Below are 15,782 nucleotides of genomic sequence, written 5' to 3' on the forward strand. Positions count from 1 at the left end.
GCACGTGTAAAGATTTTGATCTATCATATTTAACCAGACGAGTTTCTCTTTAACAAAAGTTTATATTGACTTTGAAGGTTGTTCATTTTATCAGCAAGTTACGAGAATAAATATCTCCGAACGACTTAAATAGTTCTTTATTTTTAAACCCAAGAAGTGAGTTGATTGTTTAATTTTAGACTAATGCTTAGAAATATGACAATTACTTTCTTTAAACGATTGTTTTTCGAGAATCTCTACCTGTCTCACTCTAGTTTGGTTCTCCCTTTCACACCAAACCAATTAGCAAAGTGAGGGGCGCCTCCGAACCTAACGAACTTCAATTTCAAAGTCGTTTACGGCTCTAAAAACCTGAGAATTGTCCTAAGCAGGTAGCCCAAATAGCCCATCCCGAAATATTCCACTGTTGTGTAATTCAATATTATTCTTGTGGATATTTGTATATTGCCCAAACAGGATCTTAAAACAGCTCTCTTTTCGTTTCTTTCCTCGTTTGCCTTGCGATTGGGTATTGAGTTGAGTTTTGAGTTTAGGTCACTTTGCTTTAACGAGAATTTGTTAGCCGTTCGTCGTTTGTTTTATGTTTATTTTTCGTTGTTTTGTTGTCTCTTGTGAGGCCAGCAGCACGTTCAGGCAAATGCTTAAATACTTAAGCCTGCTTATCACGTAACCCAGCTCAAAAGCAATCCGTGGAAAGCCGTGGAATAACACTACCGACTTGAAACCAAGAGCCAGAAGGCACTCACTCACTCACTACAATAAAAGATGTATTGCCTGGGAGTGGTCGAAAAGGAAATATCAATCTCTATCAAGTCTTTTGGGTATATCATCATCATTTGCTGCATTTGCATGTCTTTCGTAATGATCCTGTAACAGGCGCCACGAAATTTTTATTGGTGAAATATAAAATACAAATTTATATTAAATTTTGTATTAATATATTTACAATCCATAACTTTGTGGGTAATTTTCAGGGAATCAAAATGTAAAACTCCACACGCCTTACTCAAGTATGCTTTGGAATCTTGAAAAACTCACTTTTGTAATGATACCATCTCAAGTACAATATGAAGTCACTGTTTTCCTTTGTAATCCCATTTCCTATATATGCATTTCTCAACTTACACATTTCTCTCAACTCTCGATTGGCTTATCAGTTTTGGCCCTTATCGCATTGCATTTGGTTGATCCAGACAGGGCCATTAAAAAATTACAAAGGCAGCACTAAAAGTGCCGTTTCGAATTTCAATAGAAATCAATTCAAGTCTACTCGTGTTTTCTCAGCTTTCGTGAAGCTTTTGTTTATAGAAAATATTTTCTCCTCATCTCCGCTTCCATGGTGTTCTTTTCATGGAAAGAGGGTCCATAAAAAATAATAAAAATAACAAACCAAAATGCCATTAAAAGGTAGCTTGAAATTGTCATTAAAAACTGAGTAAAAGACCGAACAAAGGGCCTGAAATTGGTGGGGAAATCAACGGGTGGAGTGAGTGAAAGATATAAAATCTCTTACATACACATACATACATGGAGGGGCATTAAATTTGTTACTCCAAAATGTAACTACCGAGTCATAAATGTTTGGATTACAAATATTTTGATGGCAGCCGATTAAACAAGGCGGGAGGTTTACTTTTAACTTCCTCTTGAGTGTGTGGATAATTCCTGGTAAAACGCGATTGGCATCTCTAACCTCTCCATAAACGCATATAAAACAACTAAAACAAACGAGGCGAAATGTTCTTAACAAATGAGCAAACAGTAAAAATCCTCACGATGTAAAGTACTGCTATACAGTTGCGTTCGAAAGAATAGTTTAAATAAGATGTCAAGCAAAGAAAATAATAAAAGTTAAACCATTAAATATAGTCTTATAGATGGAAAATATATATCATATAATCATATGCTTTTTCATGCACTTTAAATAACTACTTTGCCATACATTACCTATTAAATGTGCTTATATGTAATCTTAAGTTGATCCTTCAAAATTTGGCGACCTCCTTGCGCTATTTTGGTGACTGCAGCTGTGCGGCATGTGCTTATGTGTGGCAGGTACCTAAGAGAGTTATTCATTGTCCATGTTAATTATCGGTAGGAAAAATGTATGTTTTCCACTCGCAAACAGGCCAAACCACTTGTGTGGCTGCTTGGCTCAATTTATAATGCAAACCAGGTTTAAAATCGAAGGATCCTCCGCCTAACGGTTATGCGGCAGTACACACACACACACACACATATGCACACCTTGTCTCAGATAGTCAGGCACACAGATACGAAAAGGTAGTTTTCGGATGCCTCGTCGAAGGTTGCAAATAAAAATCGGAAACAAGTTTTGTGCCCCATCTCTTTTTCTTTGCCTTTTCCTTAGGCAGCTCTCTTTGGAACTGGTTAAAACTCTTTTTCTTTTTTTTTCGTGAATTGCGAAAGCCTGCACTTAGTTTTTTTTTGTGCTTATTTTCCTCTGCGGTACCGTTAGCAATTTGCCAAAAGTAAATTGGCCCAAAGATTCAATTGCAATTTGCTGTTTTGCCTGTTGCGGCTGCCTGTTCATAAAGATTGCATTTTATGGGAGCCCCAAAAGCAACGGGTCAAGGTCAGCTACGTGCCATTTCATTTGTGGAGCTTTTTAGCAGCACGCCGTAAACCCGAAAAGCCAAAACCCCAAACCCCAAACCCCAAACCCAATTCGCAAATCTGAAGGGGAAGGAAGACGAAGTCGGGACCACAACAGAGGAGGGAATAAAAATGTACAAAAAACATGACAAGCGAAAGCTATAGCTTCTTTCACTCCCTTTTTTTCGCGCCGCCGCTTCTTGACCGCTTTAAATTATTTGGCGGATTTGCTTTGTTCACGCTCCTCAAGTTGCTGGATCTTTGGATTTTTGGATTTTTGTTTTCGACTTTAGCATTTACCTTTCGGAATCAGGTCAATGCGGTTGCTTTCTTTCCCATTGCCACGCCCCAAACGGTTTATTTTGTATTCGGTTTTACTTTGGCAACGCTTTCCTTTCGCCCGCGGCCAGCATCTTAACTCTTTTCGGTATTTTAGCCGGGTCAGGCAAGGTCAATCAGACGTTCATATGTCACCGCCGCTTTACATATGCATTTATTCATTTGTCTGTTTTACTTTTTTAGTAAACGACAAGTAAAAGTTGAACTGTTTTTTCTCGTTTTTGGTGTCAACACTCACATGTCATTTAAGTCGCAACTTTAATGGCAATTGTGTAAGGCGTGAAAATTTCACTTTTCCAATTCGACACGAGTTTCAAGCTGCGATCTGTAGCACTAATTAATGGCAAGTCAACAACAAAGAGCTGTGGCTTAAAACTCTGATTCAATCAAGTATAAATACTTCTATTGTCTTCCGATTTCCCACGACTTTTCATCAGGCTTTTAACTTTGAATTTTCTCAAATAAACTATTCTCTGCCCTTGGTATTTGAACTTAAGCGTGGAGCTTACAGTCTTTATAACTTAATGGCATAAAGTAAGAATTTATAAGCGTAATGCCTTTCACTTAACCAATAGGTAGATCTCTTAGAAAAATTTTACAATTGATTATGTCTTTGCAGCGACACTGCTTTTTACAGTTTTTTATTCACTACTATAAGATACAACTGTACACATTTCCAATTTAATTCCGTCCACACCTGATCATTTCGATATCGGTTTAACTGTTTATCAAGCTTCTACCAATCCGTCTTGAAATAGGCTTTAATTTCAATACCGCACCTCGTGCGTAAGCCGCACGCCGAGCATTAATCATTTTGAAAGTTCATTAGATTTCGTTGGTTTGTTCCACTGAATTAAGGAACCAACTGGGTAGAAAAGACTTGAAATTGATGTTAATTATGTTGCCAACAGTTGCTACTAAAATAAAAAAAAATACAACAACAAAAATGATGAAAAGAAGAGGCAGGCAAGCGAGTGTGTGCGTTACAGTGGAGCTCAATGAACTGCGCCTAGGTCTCCTCTGCCCACGGCTACAGATTGTTGTCTCAGATTGCTATTGATGGCGTTTTTTCACTTGACTGGGTGCGTTTTGTTTGTTTCAAGGCTTCCACTTGCCTAATCCGTAGTAGTACGTTGCTGTAAGTAAATGAAAACTGTTCTACTTACTTCACAGCCTCATAAATCAATTTTGGATTTTAAGTTTCGATACGTCATTAGCTTCTACCGCATGGAAATTGTTATTAATCTGCTGCTGCTGCGATTCACTCGAACAATTACAATGCGAAAATCAATGAAGCTGATGATGATTGTCGATAATGATGGGGGCAACCTCAACCGACTTTGGCTGCAGCATCATTAGCATTTGCAGCAGGCTAACCTCGATTGTTTAGGAGCTTGGCTCATCTGCCTCCCAGCTGCAATCTGGCATCTTTAAGGAAATTCTTAAACCCATCTCGATATTCATTCACTATAAAAAACGAGACACGTTTGATGTTCTGCACACAAAGCATAAATCAAATGCATAATGTGTTTGATTTATGGGGGTTTCATGTGTTCGTACGAGTTAGTTAAAAGCATGCCACCAATATTTATATTCAATTGCCAAAACAGGAATTGAAATTTCGTCGGCTTCCTCTGTTGGGTATTTTGTTGTTTTGATTGATTGTTTCAATGGTCAGGCATTATTTTATTTTTTGCCTTTTTGGCAATTAAAGCATCCATGAATTTGATGGACTTTAAGTAGTGTTGTAGTTTGCTTCCGCAAACGCGTCGTACTTGAGCAGAAGCTCATTAAATGGCTGAACCTAATGTATTTATGTGTGTGACTTTAAAAAATCGCAATTACAAATCGGTGCAAAACCGAAGCAATATACGAGTAGAAGCACAAATCGCTGCGAATGGCCAAAAAACCGCTTGCCCAACTCAACTTTAATGACCCACAACGCGTCAATGCTCAAACAAATTTATTTCTCCCCCCGTTAGCAGTAAAATTTCAATTAAAATAGTGCTCAAAAATCGAGTTTGAAAAACGCGTGTGCAACGCCAGCGTTTTTGGTATCTCATCTTATCCGTTCCCAAATGATTCCCTGCGTGAGTTTGGCCGAAACGAGCGTCATTGGCAACATGAAGGAGCGGGTCAAGGAAATGAAGGTGTTCGGCTGCCGACTCAACTTCTGGAACCACATTGGTCACAGCCTGACCAGTTCCAAAACCAAAGAAGGTAAATATCAAGTCGCCTAATGCCAGCTTACCAGTCTAAAAGTGTCTTACCCCGCGGTTGAAATATTTTTCGGGTAAATTATTTTCGGTTTAATCTAGCAAACATCAGGGGAAGAACAACACAAATTAATTGGCACAAAAATTTATAGTACTAATGCCATTTGTTTTGGGTGTGAACACATAACTCAGAAAAGTATATACAGGTTCTGTCGCTTGGATTCTGAAATAAAGTTAATTAATATAACCGGCTTAAGCTTTAAATAATATCTGCAAGTAAAATTCTTGTCTTGTCTAATATTATGTACTTGTGATTAAATATTTGGTTAATGTATCTGCAGTGCAATCTAGACAAGAGTGCAAGAAACGTAAAAAGTTCTTTGATTTTCTGTACACCCAAGTACTGCTCAAACAAACGTTTCAATATCTAAAAATGTATATATTCTTTCCGATAAGAACCACTTTATGGCTCGTTGTTTGTTTATATAAAGCGGAAGTTTTCACAACGAAAACAAATGATTTAATCTTGTGCAGGCAATCCCCGCAAGAAGTGCATCAATTACGTAAATGTATTGCAGCGTAAACATCTCAAGAGGCTTTGCCATGCCAATTGTAAACACGAATCCATCTGCAGGAGGGGATCCATAAGCCAATTCTGATATGTATTGCCGCATAGCATGCAAAGCGAAAGCTCGACTTCCATCGCAGATGAGGCCAACTCATTCCGCAGAGGCGTCGCTGGCGATGATTGCCTTTCAATGCAATTGCAATGCAGCAGTCAGTCGAATCCTGCACTGAGCGGAATACTTGGTCTTTAGTTCAGCTAGCTTTAACTTCGAAGTGGGAACTGCAAGTTGTTAAACTGTTAATGGATAGAGTTGACTAGCTAATTGTTTTAGTTATGATGTTTATATTATTGGTAGTATACTAAATGCTTACAAGTATATCCTCGTAAATGGAAATTTAGAAATGGAAGCAGAAATGCTGAGGACCTAGTGTTAACTTGTTTTATTTACATGAGAATCCATAGTTCTAGAGCAGTATTTTTCGGAGTGCTTGAGCCAAGCCAGCATTTAGCGACAGTCTGTGGATGCGATCGGTGCTGGCCGCTCTTGGATCTCCGCTCCCTGACAATTATCATGATTATATGGCCATGGCTCGGCTCAGATGGCAGGCGGTTATTAGATGATCGTCAGCAGTGCAGCCGGCGGAGGAGCATGCATAAGAACATATGACAGCAGCTGGGCGAGACGATGCCAGGCACACGATAAAGAAAGGCAGAAAAACAAAGGAGTAGACATGGCAATTGCATAATTGAAATCAATTAGCAGTCGTCGACCAAGCCCAGAAGAAAACCTGAACAGCAGAAGCAGATCCCAGCTAGCCATCCATACCGCATCCAGTATCCACTATCCAGAATCCAGTCGCAATAAAACCGAAAGTGCCACGATGGGGTGGGTAAAATGGTAGATTCTACGATTCTCTCCAGGCAGATGCATCAATGCCAATCGAAAAGTCGGTTTTTGCATAGTAATTTCATATGAGATACGACGAAGATTGAAAGCTGCTCCATCATGCCCGCTGTAGGCCCCCCATTTGGGTCCATCGCTTGGCCCCCTTTTCCATCCATTTTTATAGCACGCCCCACTTGGAGCGTTTTGTGTGCGTTTTTTTTTTCTCTAGCTAGACTTTCGGTTTTACTGCGTGCTCATTTCGCTTTGTTTTCTTTTCTTGCGGCTGATTGGCATGCCAAAGTTGACAATAAAATTATTGCATTGTTGCTGACTCTGTGTGTGTGTCTATTTATGGCCTTTACTTAACAATGACCACAAAAATTTGCAATTTGCATTTGCAATTTGAGCCAAAAGCCCAAGCCATTGGCAGCTTCCATCTCTGTCCCACACGGCCACTTGTTGAATGTCGGTGCTTTAAAGTTGACCGAATCAATTGACCAGAAACATTCAATTTATTTTGCAGTTGTTGCTTTATGTACGATTTCATGTGCATGTCAGGTGGTCTTTTGGGTATTAATGCAAAATTGTATGCAGGGTATTGGCGCAGTGTAACGCTAACTTTGTAATAATTACCTCAAATCATTTTGCTAAGTAAAAAACGTGTGATTGCCATGACGTCACAGAACTAAGTTCGTGTCGCAATGCGAAATCACCGCAAACTTGACGCAGATGCTAATTATTAAGGCGGCACACTTGTCACAAATCCAAAACACTTATCTTACTCGTGTTTAACTAGAACTTATAAACCTTTCAGATAGGAAAACCAATAGTAGCCCAGTGGCATGTGAATTCCGATACCATTTCCAATTTACCGCAAAATGGCCTTCGCGGGATTCGCATTCGTTTAAATTTGTCTGAAACGAAACCGAAAACAGCAACTGAAACTGAAACAGAAACAGAAACGCCAGAGACGCAAATCTTGTGAACCGGCAATGGCACGTTCGACTTAACTCGGCTCAACTTAACTCACTTCAAGTCGGGTTAAGTTAAGTTAAGTTAACTTGGGCAGTCGCCAAACCAGTTGGCGAGTCAAAGCAGTTGCAAAAAGCGTATTTAAATATTATTGTAAATTGTCTTTGGCCCGTTGACTAAGCAATCAGCGGTGACTCTTCAGACCATGGGGCTTCCATTTTGCTTCTGGGCACGAAGCTCCATACGTGCAATTCTGCACTTGGGCCAGCTCACCCATCCGCGATCTCCATTCTTGGCTCAGTGGTTCTGTTGCCATGCTGCAGAACCCAAGTTTACCATCTTACCATCCGGTCGACCACTTTTATTTATTGTAAATTCAATTTGCATCGAGCTGCGAAACATTAAGTTATTGACAAGACTGACAAGAAAGGCGACTGCCTGAAAATGGAAAAATGTCTTTCAGGCTAAACCGATAATAATAATAAAAAAAACCCGAAAAAAACAAACCATAAAACATCAAGGTCAGTGCGCAGCTCAAAAGTTGCTTATCAACTTTATGATTTTGAATTTAAAGGCATACGCGTAGGGATTTCTCGTTGTCATAAATACAATTTCCATCTGTTGCCGCTGGTCTCTTAAATGGTTTCATTAAAAATGCATAAAAATGAAACAAAAACCATAGTTCGCCGCTGCAAGCTGCGGGCAAAAATTCAGCAGAAAACCCAAAAAATATTTCACATTCAAAAACAAATCAAGCAGCAGCAACGCCCGCTTCATTTTTGACGTCATTTTTCATATGCAAATTGGTTCGATTGATTTCGCTTTGTCCCCGACTATTTCTTCCTTTGTTCGTGGTTTGTTTTATATTGTGTTAATTGGGGACATAAAACCCCACGGGGGGGAGTGGCAATCGCTCTGGGGCGGTCCCTAATCCCAACAGCTTTGTGTGCATTATTCAAGTGATTTAAGGCTGGCGGCGATCGCCTAGGGATATAGGTTTTCGGGGGAATTCGGACGTGGGATTTATACGAATTTAAAAAGTTGCATAATGTGACTCCAAACACGATTGAAAATCGAATGGCCAAGAGATTAATAAAAGCCTTTGAAAAGGTTTACTCATTGTTAATGTAAGAAATTTTTAAATACTCTTAATATTATTTAATAATATTTTCATCTGAAGATAGAATACAAAAGTTATAGTATCATAATGGTTAGCATTACATGAAAGAATAGTACTTAATTAGTTATCTATTTATACAGAGTGCTAATTATTCGATTTGTTTCGTAATAAAAACTACAAGTTACATAAAAGCCAACCAATATCATGTAACTTATTGAAGTATTCAATTCCAGTAGCTTTGACTGTCAGCCTCTGAAACTATCTTCCTAAAGAATTTGACTGATTGTTTATTGCAAACTTATTTACAACCCACTCAAATGCCACTTCCGTCTGGCATTAATTGAATGCCAGAATGCAAAACCAAATCGAATGCATAATTCGATGCATTTTCTTGCCATAAATTGGCTAAACCATTTACAGTTGTGGCAATTAATCAAGTCGTCTAAAGTTATTGGAGAAAGGAACACCCAGCGGCAATCCATGAGATACTCGCGAGAAACATTTCAATCAACTTGACAATTTATGTTCTGCTGCTGTAGCTGAATAAAATAGCTGCAAAATGATTAGAATTCCGCGGAGTATCTTGGTTGCCGCATAGCTTTGCATTCATGGCGCATGCGTTAAAATGTTATTAACCCACATTTGCATAACACATAACAAAAGAAAAACAGTGACGCGGCCACGATTACAATTTGCTGTTTGTCTTTTTGCCGTTTCCTGTTTGATTACTATTACTGCTGTGTTGTTATTGTTTATGTTTCTGTTTGTTGTCGCTGGTGTCGCTGACTGCACAATTTTCAAACAATTTGCGTGTAATTATTTGTTTTCTTTGCCGCATGCAACTTGCCAATTAGTTAACAATTTTTCACACGCTTTTTTATGAGCCTCGGATGTAAACATTTAACCTTAATTTTTCTTCCCCTACTTGGTGGTATTTGGTTTTTTTTGTGAAGTGCGTTTCATGGCTGTAAGATGATTGAAATTTTCCAGTTACTTTGATTAAAAAAATAGTTAATTTTTACATTAACTCGTATTCTAGTCATTCTGTCTTGCATTTGTGCTGTGTTTTTCCGAGTTTTTCTACATATTTACAAGCTCAGCTGTTGAAGGCGTTAAATGGTCTTTGAATAACTAATGTTTAAGCATGTGGCAACTGCCTTTCTTATTTTCTTTTCTGCCTCTGCTTTTATTTATTGCTTTTTACCACACACCTGCAAGTTGCCACAATTGATATTTTAACCACAATGTTGCCTACTTTCAGGCAGAGTGAAGGTGCACAATAAATTGGGGCCAAACTAAATTAAAGTTTTGAATGTCACGTTTACTAGGATATTATTGTTGCCCAAAATAAAATAATTCACAAAGCCTTATAAACTTTAGTATTAACAAAAGGCGACTTAAGCTTAAAGGTGGTTTCAAATTGGGTAATATGAAAAACAACATTTAAATAAGCTGGTTGAACGGAATATAAATATTTTAGGAAAATGCTCTATTTGTTAATTTTAAATTAATTGAATTTAATTATTCTTGCAATATTCCGTCAGCAACATGTTGCTGGCACATTGGCAACTTTTGTTGCTACTGCCAACCGATTCATATTCATTAGCTACCGGTAACACACACACACAAATGCAAACACCTGCGCAGGTGTGTAGACATCACCTGTCTCGCTCACGCCCGCTAAATTTCCCGCCTGTTGCTTCATCTTCGCAAAGAAGAAGAAGTAGTAGTAGCAAAAGAAACTGCCTTTTTATTCCGTCTTGTCTTTTGCGGCTTTTTTCGTTTTTCCACACACTATGCTATTATACAAGTGAGTTTTTCGTGCTTTTTGTTCTCCAAAAACTTTGGCGTACTGACAAAGTTCAAAAGTTTTGTTTCGTTACATTGATGTAATTGTTGTAATCGCTTTTGTTGTTTTTTTCCGGCTTATGAGCATAATGGTAACTTTACCGTTAACATTCAAAGAAAATTCATTTTACAGTTGAAGGCGCATCGCTTGGTAAATACAACAAAAAATAATAGAAAAATTACAAATCATTGTTGCAGCTTCTTCACAAGCCTAAAAAACAGAAGAGCTGGATCTGAACTCTGCACCTTGATCGCTGATATATGCACATACATATGTACATAAACACATGAGTTTTCATAGCTACACCGACAGAAAATACATATATTTGCCATTATGTAAATTACAACATTGTTAAACAAATAAATTAACGGGTTATTCTTTCTGTTATTATAAATTTGTAATTTGTATATATCTCAAAATTGAATACCTTTAAAGTTAAATCTTTTATGAAGCTGATAATAAATATAAATATTAATATTAATATGAATAACGGTGAGTTTCAATGTGAATATCAATATGAATATAAAATAATTGAAACTACACAAAGTTATTCGCAGTGTTTGTTTATGTTGCTCAAGTTGTCGTCGTTTCGCTTGGCGGCTTCTGCTTTGTGGAGCCTGTTGCTTTGCTCTCCATTCTCTCCACTCTCCGCTCTCCACTGCTACAATTAAGTTTTACTTTATGTTTATGGCCTCCGTTTGTTGGAAGTTGTTTCTGTTGTTGTGGTTGTTGCTGTTGTTTTTCTCCGAGCCAAGTTGCTGCTGTCTGGCTAAAAAAAATTTCAGTTGCCATTTCAGTCAGTTGGCTTTTAAACATTAACTGAAACAGTTCGCGTCGCGCAGTTGAAATTGATTTTTTAAAAGGAGAAAGAAATTTCTGAGAGATTATAAATCTATTCCAACTAGTTGTTATCATTTGATTTGTGTTGAAATTTAAATGAAATAACAAAGTTTACAAACATAACTAATGATAGAAAATGGAAAAATATTTACGGCCTATGGAAAATGTTTTCAAGATGGCGACGCCTATGGCCATCGTGTGAAAGCAGACATCAGATATTGCGAAAATAAATAATTATAAATGTGAGGAGCAAGTCGAGATCACTAGAAATAAAATCTTGAGCACAGGAAGCTCTGAGTGTTTTTTATTCGTGGGCCGCCTTAACGGTAAAAGCCGCTCAGCATCGCTGAATGGGAAACGCTTAAAGGTCAACAGCAACAGCAAAGCAGCAAGAGCAACAGCAACAGCAACATCAACTACTATAATAACAAATAACAACTGCAGATTGCAAAAGGAAGCAACTGAGAAACCAGTTTGCGAACAACCTGAAACTGTAGTTCAAAGAATTGCAAATCGAATCAAAAGAAGAAACATAAAAACCGAACAAGCGATTTATGTGAAAGTGAATTGACACAATTACTGCAACATATCGCCGACCAAACAGTGGAATTTTACCGAGTGGAGCCTTTGCAGTCTTCACAGCGCATTTTCCCTGAAGCCGAACTATGATGCTTTTATCGGCACTGAAGCTGGGTAAGCTGCATTCATAGAGGTCTTAAGCATCAGAATGTTTCCATTCTGGTCCCCGTTTTTATTAAGAAGTTTCACTTATAGCGATTGCTGAGATAGGTGTAACTCTCAGTGGTCCAAATGATAGTTTAGGATATAGTTTAGACACTAACAGTATTATTTCATATATTATATATGGCCCAGCTTATGGCATTCATTTTCATTAAATCATAAATTGTTTTCAGTGCCCTCCGTAGTTTTTCGTAGACCCTGATCTTGTTTGTAACTTCTGTGGGCGTTTTCTTGCACTGCTGTCTTTGAGTCATCGCACAGGAATTTTGATTAGTTTCACCTGCTTGGAATAACTAATACAAAGTAGAGAACAAAGCAGCAAACACGTGTTTGAAAGTCTTGCAGCCTTTGATTTCTACAAACACTCGGTTCGAGGCTGAGCACCACCAGCTGCAACAACAATACCTGCCTTAATGGCAATAACAAGAATTGCAAATTGCATAACAAATTGTTGGCAGAGGAGTGTTAAAAGGGGGAGGGGCGGGCGAAGGTGGGGCGGTAAAAGCGGGGCAAAGACAAAGCACAATTACACAATTAGCTATAAATACCCGTACAACGGTAATGACAAATGTTGCAAGTGGGCTTGGAAATGCAACGCACCTGTTGATGAGGCACTCACTAAGTCGAAAACGTATGCTTACCTCTGGTATCTCCGCTCTCCAATTCACTTATAGAAAATTTATAAGAGAGCTGCAACTTATGTGCATATTTAAAATATGTACTTCCGTTTGGCAATTTTCAGGTGTTTTGAAAATGATTTAAATACTCATGTGGCTGGGCAACGGGAAAATCCAGTTGAGGACTTATGAATTTTAATACTCTGCCATTCAAAAAGTGGTTTACAATTTACGCATTTCTTCCTACTCTTATAAAAAATAATTCGATTTTTTTCCGTATATAATTAAATCAATATAATCAGACGAACTGGTCGTAAAGAACATCTATTTTTCAACTAAGCAAATTACAAAATACTTCAATCTTTTGGAAGAAGTCAGACATCAAAGATAGCAATTTTCTTATTGTATGTATATGTAAGCAGAGAAAATGCTTGGAGCGCTTTTCATTTGCATGGAAAATGGCCAAACAAAAGCTTGAGCACGGCTTTAACAACCGGCAAGTGTGCGATTGTGTGCATTTGGCTGGGAAAGAAAGAAAACTTTCTATTTTCGGTTTCAATCTTGCATCAATGCAGGGGCACGAGTACGACAACGACTACGACTACGGGTACGGGTACCCAACTGCCGTATTGTGTTTGTAAGTACTACGTAGTTTGGAGTGGTGCCTCCGAGGCTTTTGTCATCTTTTGCCGGCACGTTTTCCTCGTAACGCTGTTGTTTGGCTTGTTTGTGAGAACGGGTGGGGAAAAATAAAAGGGGGCGGGCCAGACGCAACAAGTTTTCACATGAAAAATGCGCGCACCGCTGCTTTGTGCTTCTGTGATATTGAGAAAATTGAGAAAATTGGCTTATCAATTGAAAGTCAGTGGCGGCTGTTGCCAGTTGCAAACTGCAGGGCAATTTTTCCCCTACCACACTTTGTATCAATTTATAGCAAAACGTGTAGATTGCGGGTTGGGAAATCGCCAAAGCGGCTGGCAGTCACTTTCGCTTTGCGATTAACCTTCACTTTTGTTTGTAGCCGCTCGGCGCTCGCGATTCTCGAGCAGGCGCCTACCTGAAGCACTTCTCCATTTGCTCATCCGATGCAAAGTGGATTCCGAGTGGTAACAGCACACAGAAAATCAAAAAATAAAAAAAAAACAGAAAAAACAAATTTAAGGCAGACATCAAAATGTGTATCATGAGCCGAAAAGTTGACTCATTTGCTGAGGGCGATTGCATAAGAGACGCCCACTCAAATGCCGCAATTCGACTGCTCTCGACTGGCATTTAAGTTTCATTTATTTATCTTTATTTATTTTGTGCTTTAATTGGGGTTACACTTCGAGTTCACTTCGAGCTAACGTTATTATTATTGACGGGCTCTCGAAAAACCCCAGTTGGCAAACACTGAAATCGTATTAAGCCGAGCAAAGTCCGTGCAGCTCATCAAAAAGCTTTCCAATGCCCGATGTCTTTGATTTATCTGCGATTCGCGAATTGTGGGCGACCGAGCGGGCGCCTTGAACCGTTGAAAATCTTGTCAATGTTCAGTGTCAGCGCTCGGCCAGCGTCTAATTAATTATCACCTTGACAAGAATCGCAAGCCACCAAAAGAAGAAAAAAATAACCAGACAGCATAAGGCGATTTAGCGATATTTGTCGATGGCTAATTAATCGGACAGCCCTGGGGCCTGAAAATGTTTAAATGTAGATTTGAGTGTAGTACACGACACACTAATGCGAAATAGTCGAGTTATGTTTTTGGTAAACTGCATAGTTTGATTTTATATCACAAATAAAAAAAAAATATATAAGCCACTTATGTTTTATTTACTTTATTCAACGGCTACTGCAAAAGACAAAAGACAAACGACTAAGATGATTTTTAAATCAAAAGACTTAAGCAACGAACTTGAGCAAACGAAAGACTTTAGCAACGAACTTGTACAAGGTTTCTAATCAGTTTGGTTTTCCTCTTGCGTTTTGCAGGCAACGGCAGTTCTCCAGCCCAGAATTCAACGCGCAGCATCAGTCCCAACAGCTCCACGACCAACAGTCAGTTCAGTTTGCAGCACAACAGCTCGGGGAGTCTCGGCGGCGGAGTGGGCGGCGGATTGGGAGGCGGAGGCAGCCTTGGCCTAGGCGGCGGAGGAGGAGGTGGCGGCAGTTGCACGCCCACATCGCTGCAGCCTCAGGTTAGTTTTGCGCGGAGCCCCATAGCCCCATAATTAAAGCCGCATCTATCTAACCAACTTTCAATTCGAACAGTCCTCGCTGACAACTTTCAAGCAGTCCCCAACTTTATTGAACGGCAACGGAACTCTATTGGATGCCAATATGCCTGGCGGTATACCCACACCCGGAACACCAAATTCCAAAGCCAAGGTAAAAAGCTGAGTAAATCAATTCGCAATAGATTTTAATTTGTGTTTCTTCGGCAGGACAACTCCCACTTTGTCAAGCTGGTGGTGGCTCTCTATCCATTCAAGGCCATCGAAGGCGGCGATTTGTCGCTGGAAAAGGTAAGGCCTACAATAAAATTTATTTTCCATGTAAGCGCAAAACTAATACGGCTGATTTATTAACAGAATGCCGAATACGAAGTGATTGATGACTCACAGGAGCACTGGTGGAAGGTCAAAGATGCCCTGGGCAACGTTGGCTATATACCCAGCAACTACGTCAAGCCGAAGGCTCTTCTGGGCCTGGAGCGCTACGAGTGAGTAAAACCAAGTTTTCAAATAATAAATAATCCAACGATTAACTATTAAATAACACAAGAACGACACAATTTAGTATTTTGAATAATAAATGAAATGTTTAAATTGGAAACTAATGATTCTCCTGCTGTTTACCTTTCCAGATGGTATGTGGGCGACATGTCACGACAGAGAGCCGAATCCCTGCTGAAGCAAGGGGACAAGGAGGGCTGCTTTGTGGTCAGGAAGTCATCGACCAAGGGTCTCTACACACTATCGCTGCATACCAAAGTGTAAGTTAAGGCGAAGCAACCAAAATAAGTATGAATATTAA

General features: G+C 39.1%; 1 protein-coding gene across 5 annotated transcripts in view; it reads left to right on the forward strand.

The window, feature by feature from the left end:
* The window catches only part of LOC6527686 (tyrosine-protein kinase Btk29A), a 44,501-nt gene that overhangs the window by 25,785 nt on the left and 2,934 nt on the right, over nucleotides 1-15,782 (forward strand). For 2 of the 5 annotated variants that reach the window (XM_015197536.3, XM_002088735.4), the window contains exons 6-10: nucleotides 14,739-14,944; nucleotides 15,018-15,134; nucleotides 15,191-15,271; nucleotides 15,338-15,468; nucleotides 15,613-15,741. In XM_015197536.3, coding sequence (XP_015053022.1) covers nucleotides 14,739-14,944; nucleotides 15,018-15,134; nucleotides 15,191-15,271; nucleotides 15,338-15,468; nucleotides 15,613-15,741 — 664 coding nt within the window. Of the gene's footprint in view, nucleotides 1-4,937; nucleotides 5,176-12,056; nucleotides 12,100-14,738; nucleotides 14,945-15,017; nucleotides 15,135-15,190; nucleotides 15,272-15,337; nucleotides 15,469-15,612; nucleotides 15,742-15,782 lie in introns of those variants that run through there. The other 3 variants (XM_015197535.3, XM_015197534.3, XM_015197537.3) reach the window with 3 other exon arrangements.

The sequence above is a fragment of the Drosophila yakuba genome, chromosome 2L (assembly GCF_016746365.2).
Source record: "Drosophila yakuba strain Tai18E2 chromosome 2L, Prin_Dyak_Tai18E2_2.1, whole genome shotgun sequence".
Lineage (NCBI taxonomy): Eukaryota > Metazoa > Arthropoda > Insecta > Diptera > Drosophilidae > Drosophila > Drosophila yakuba.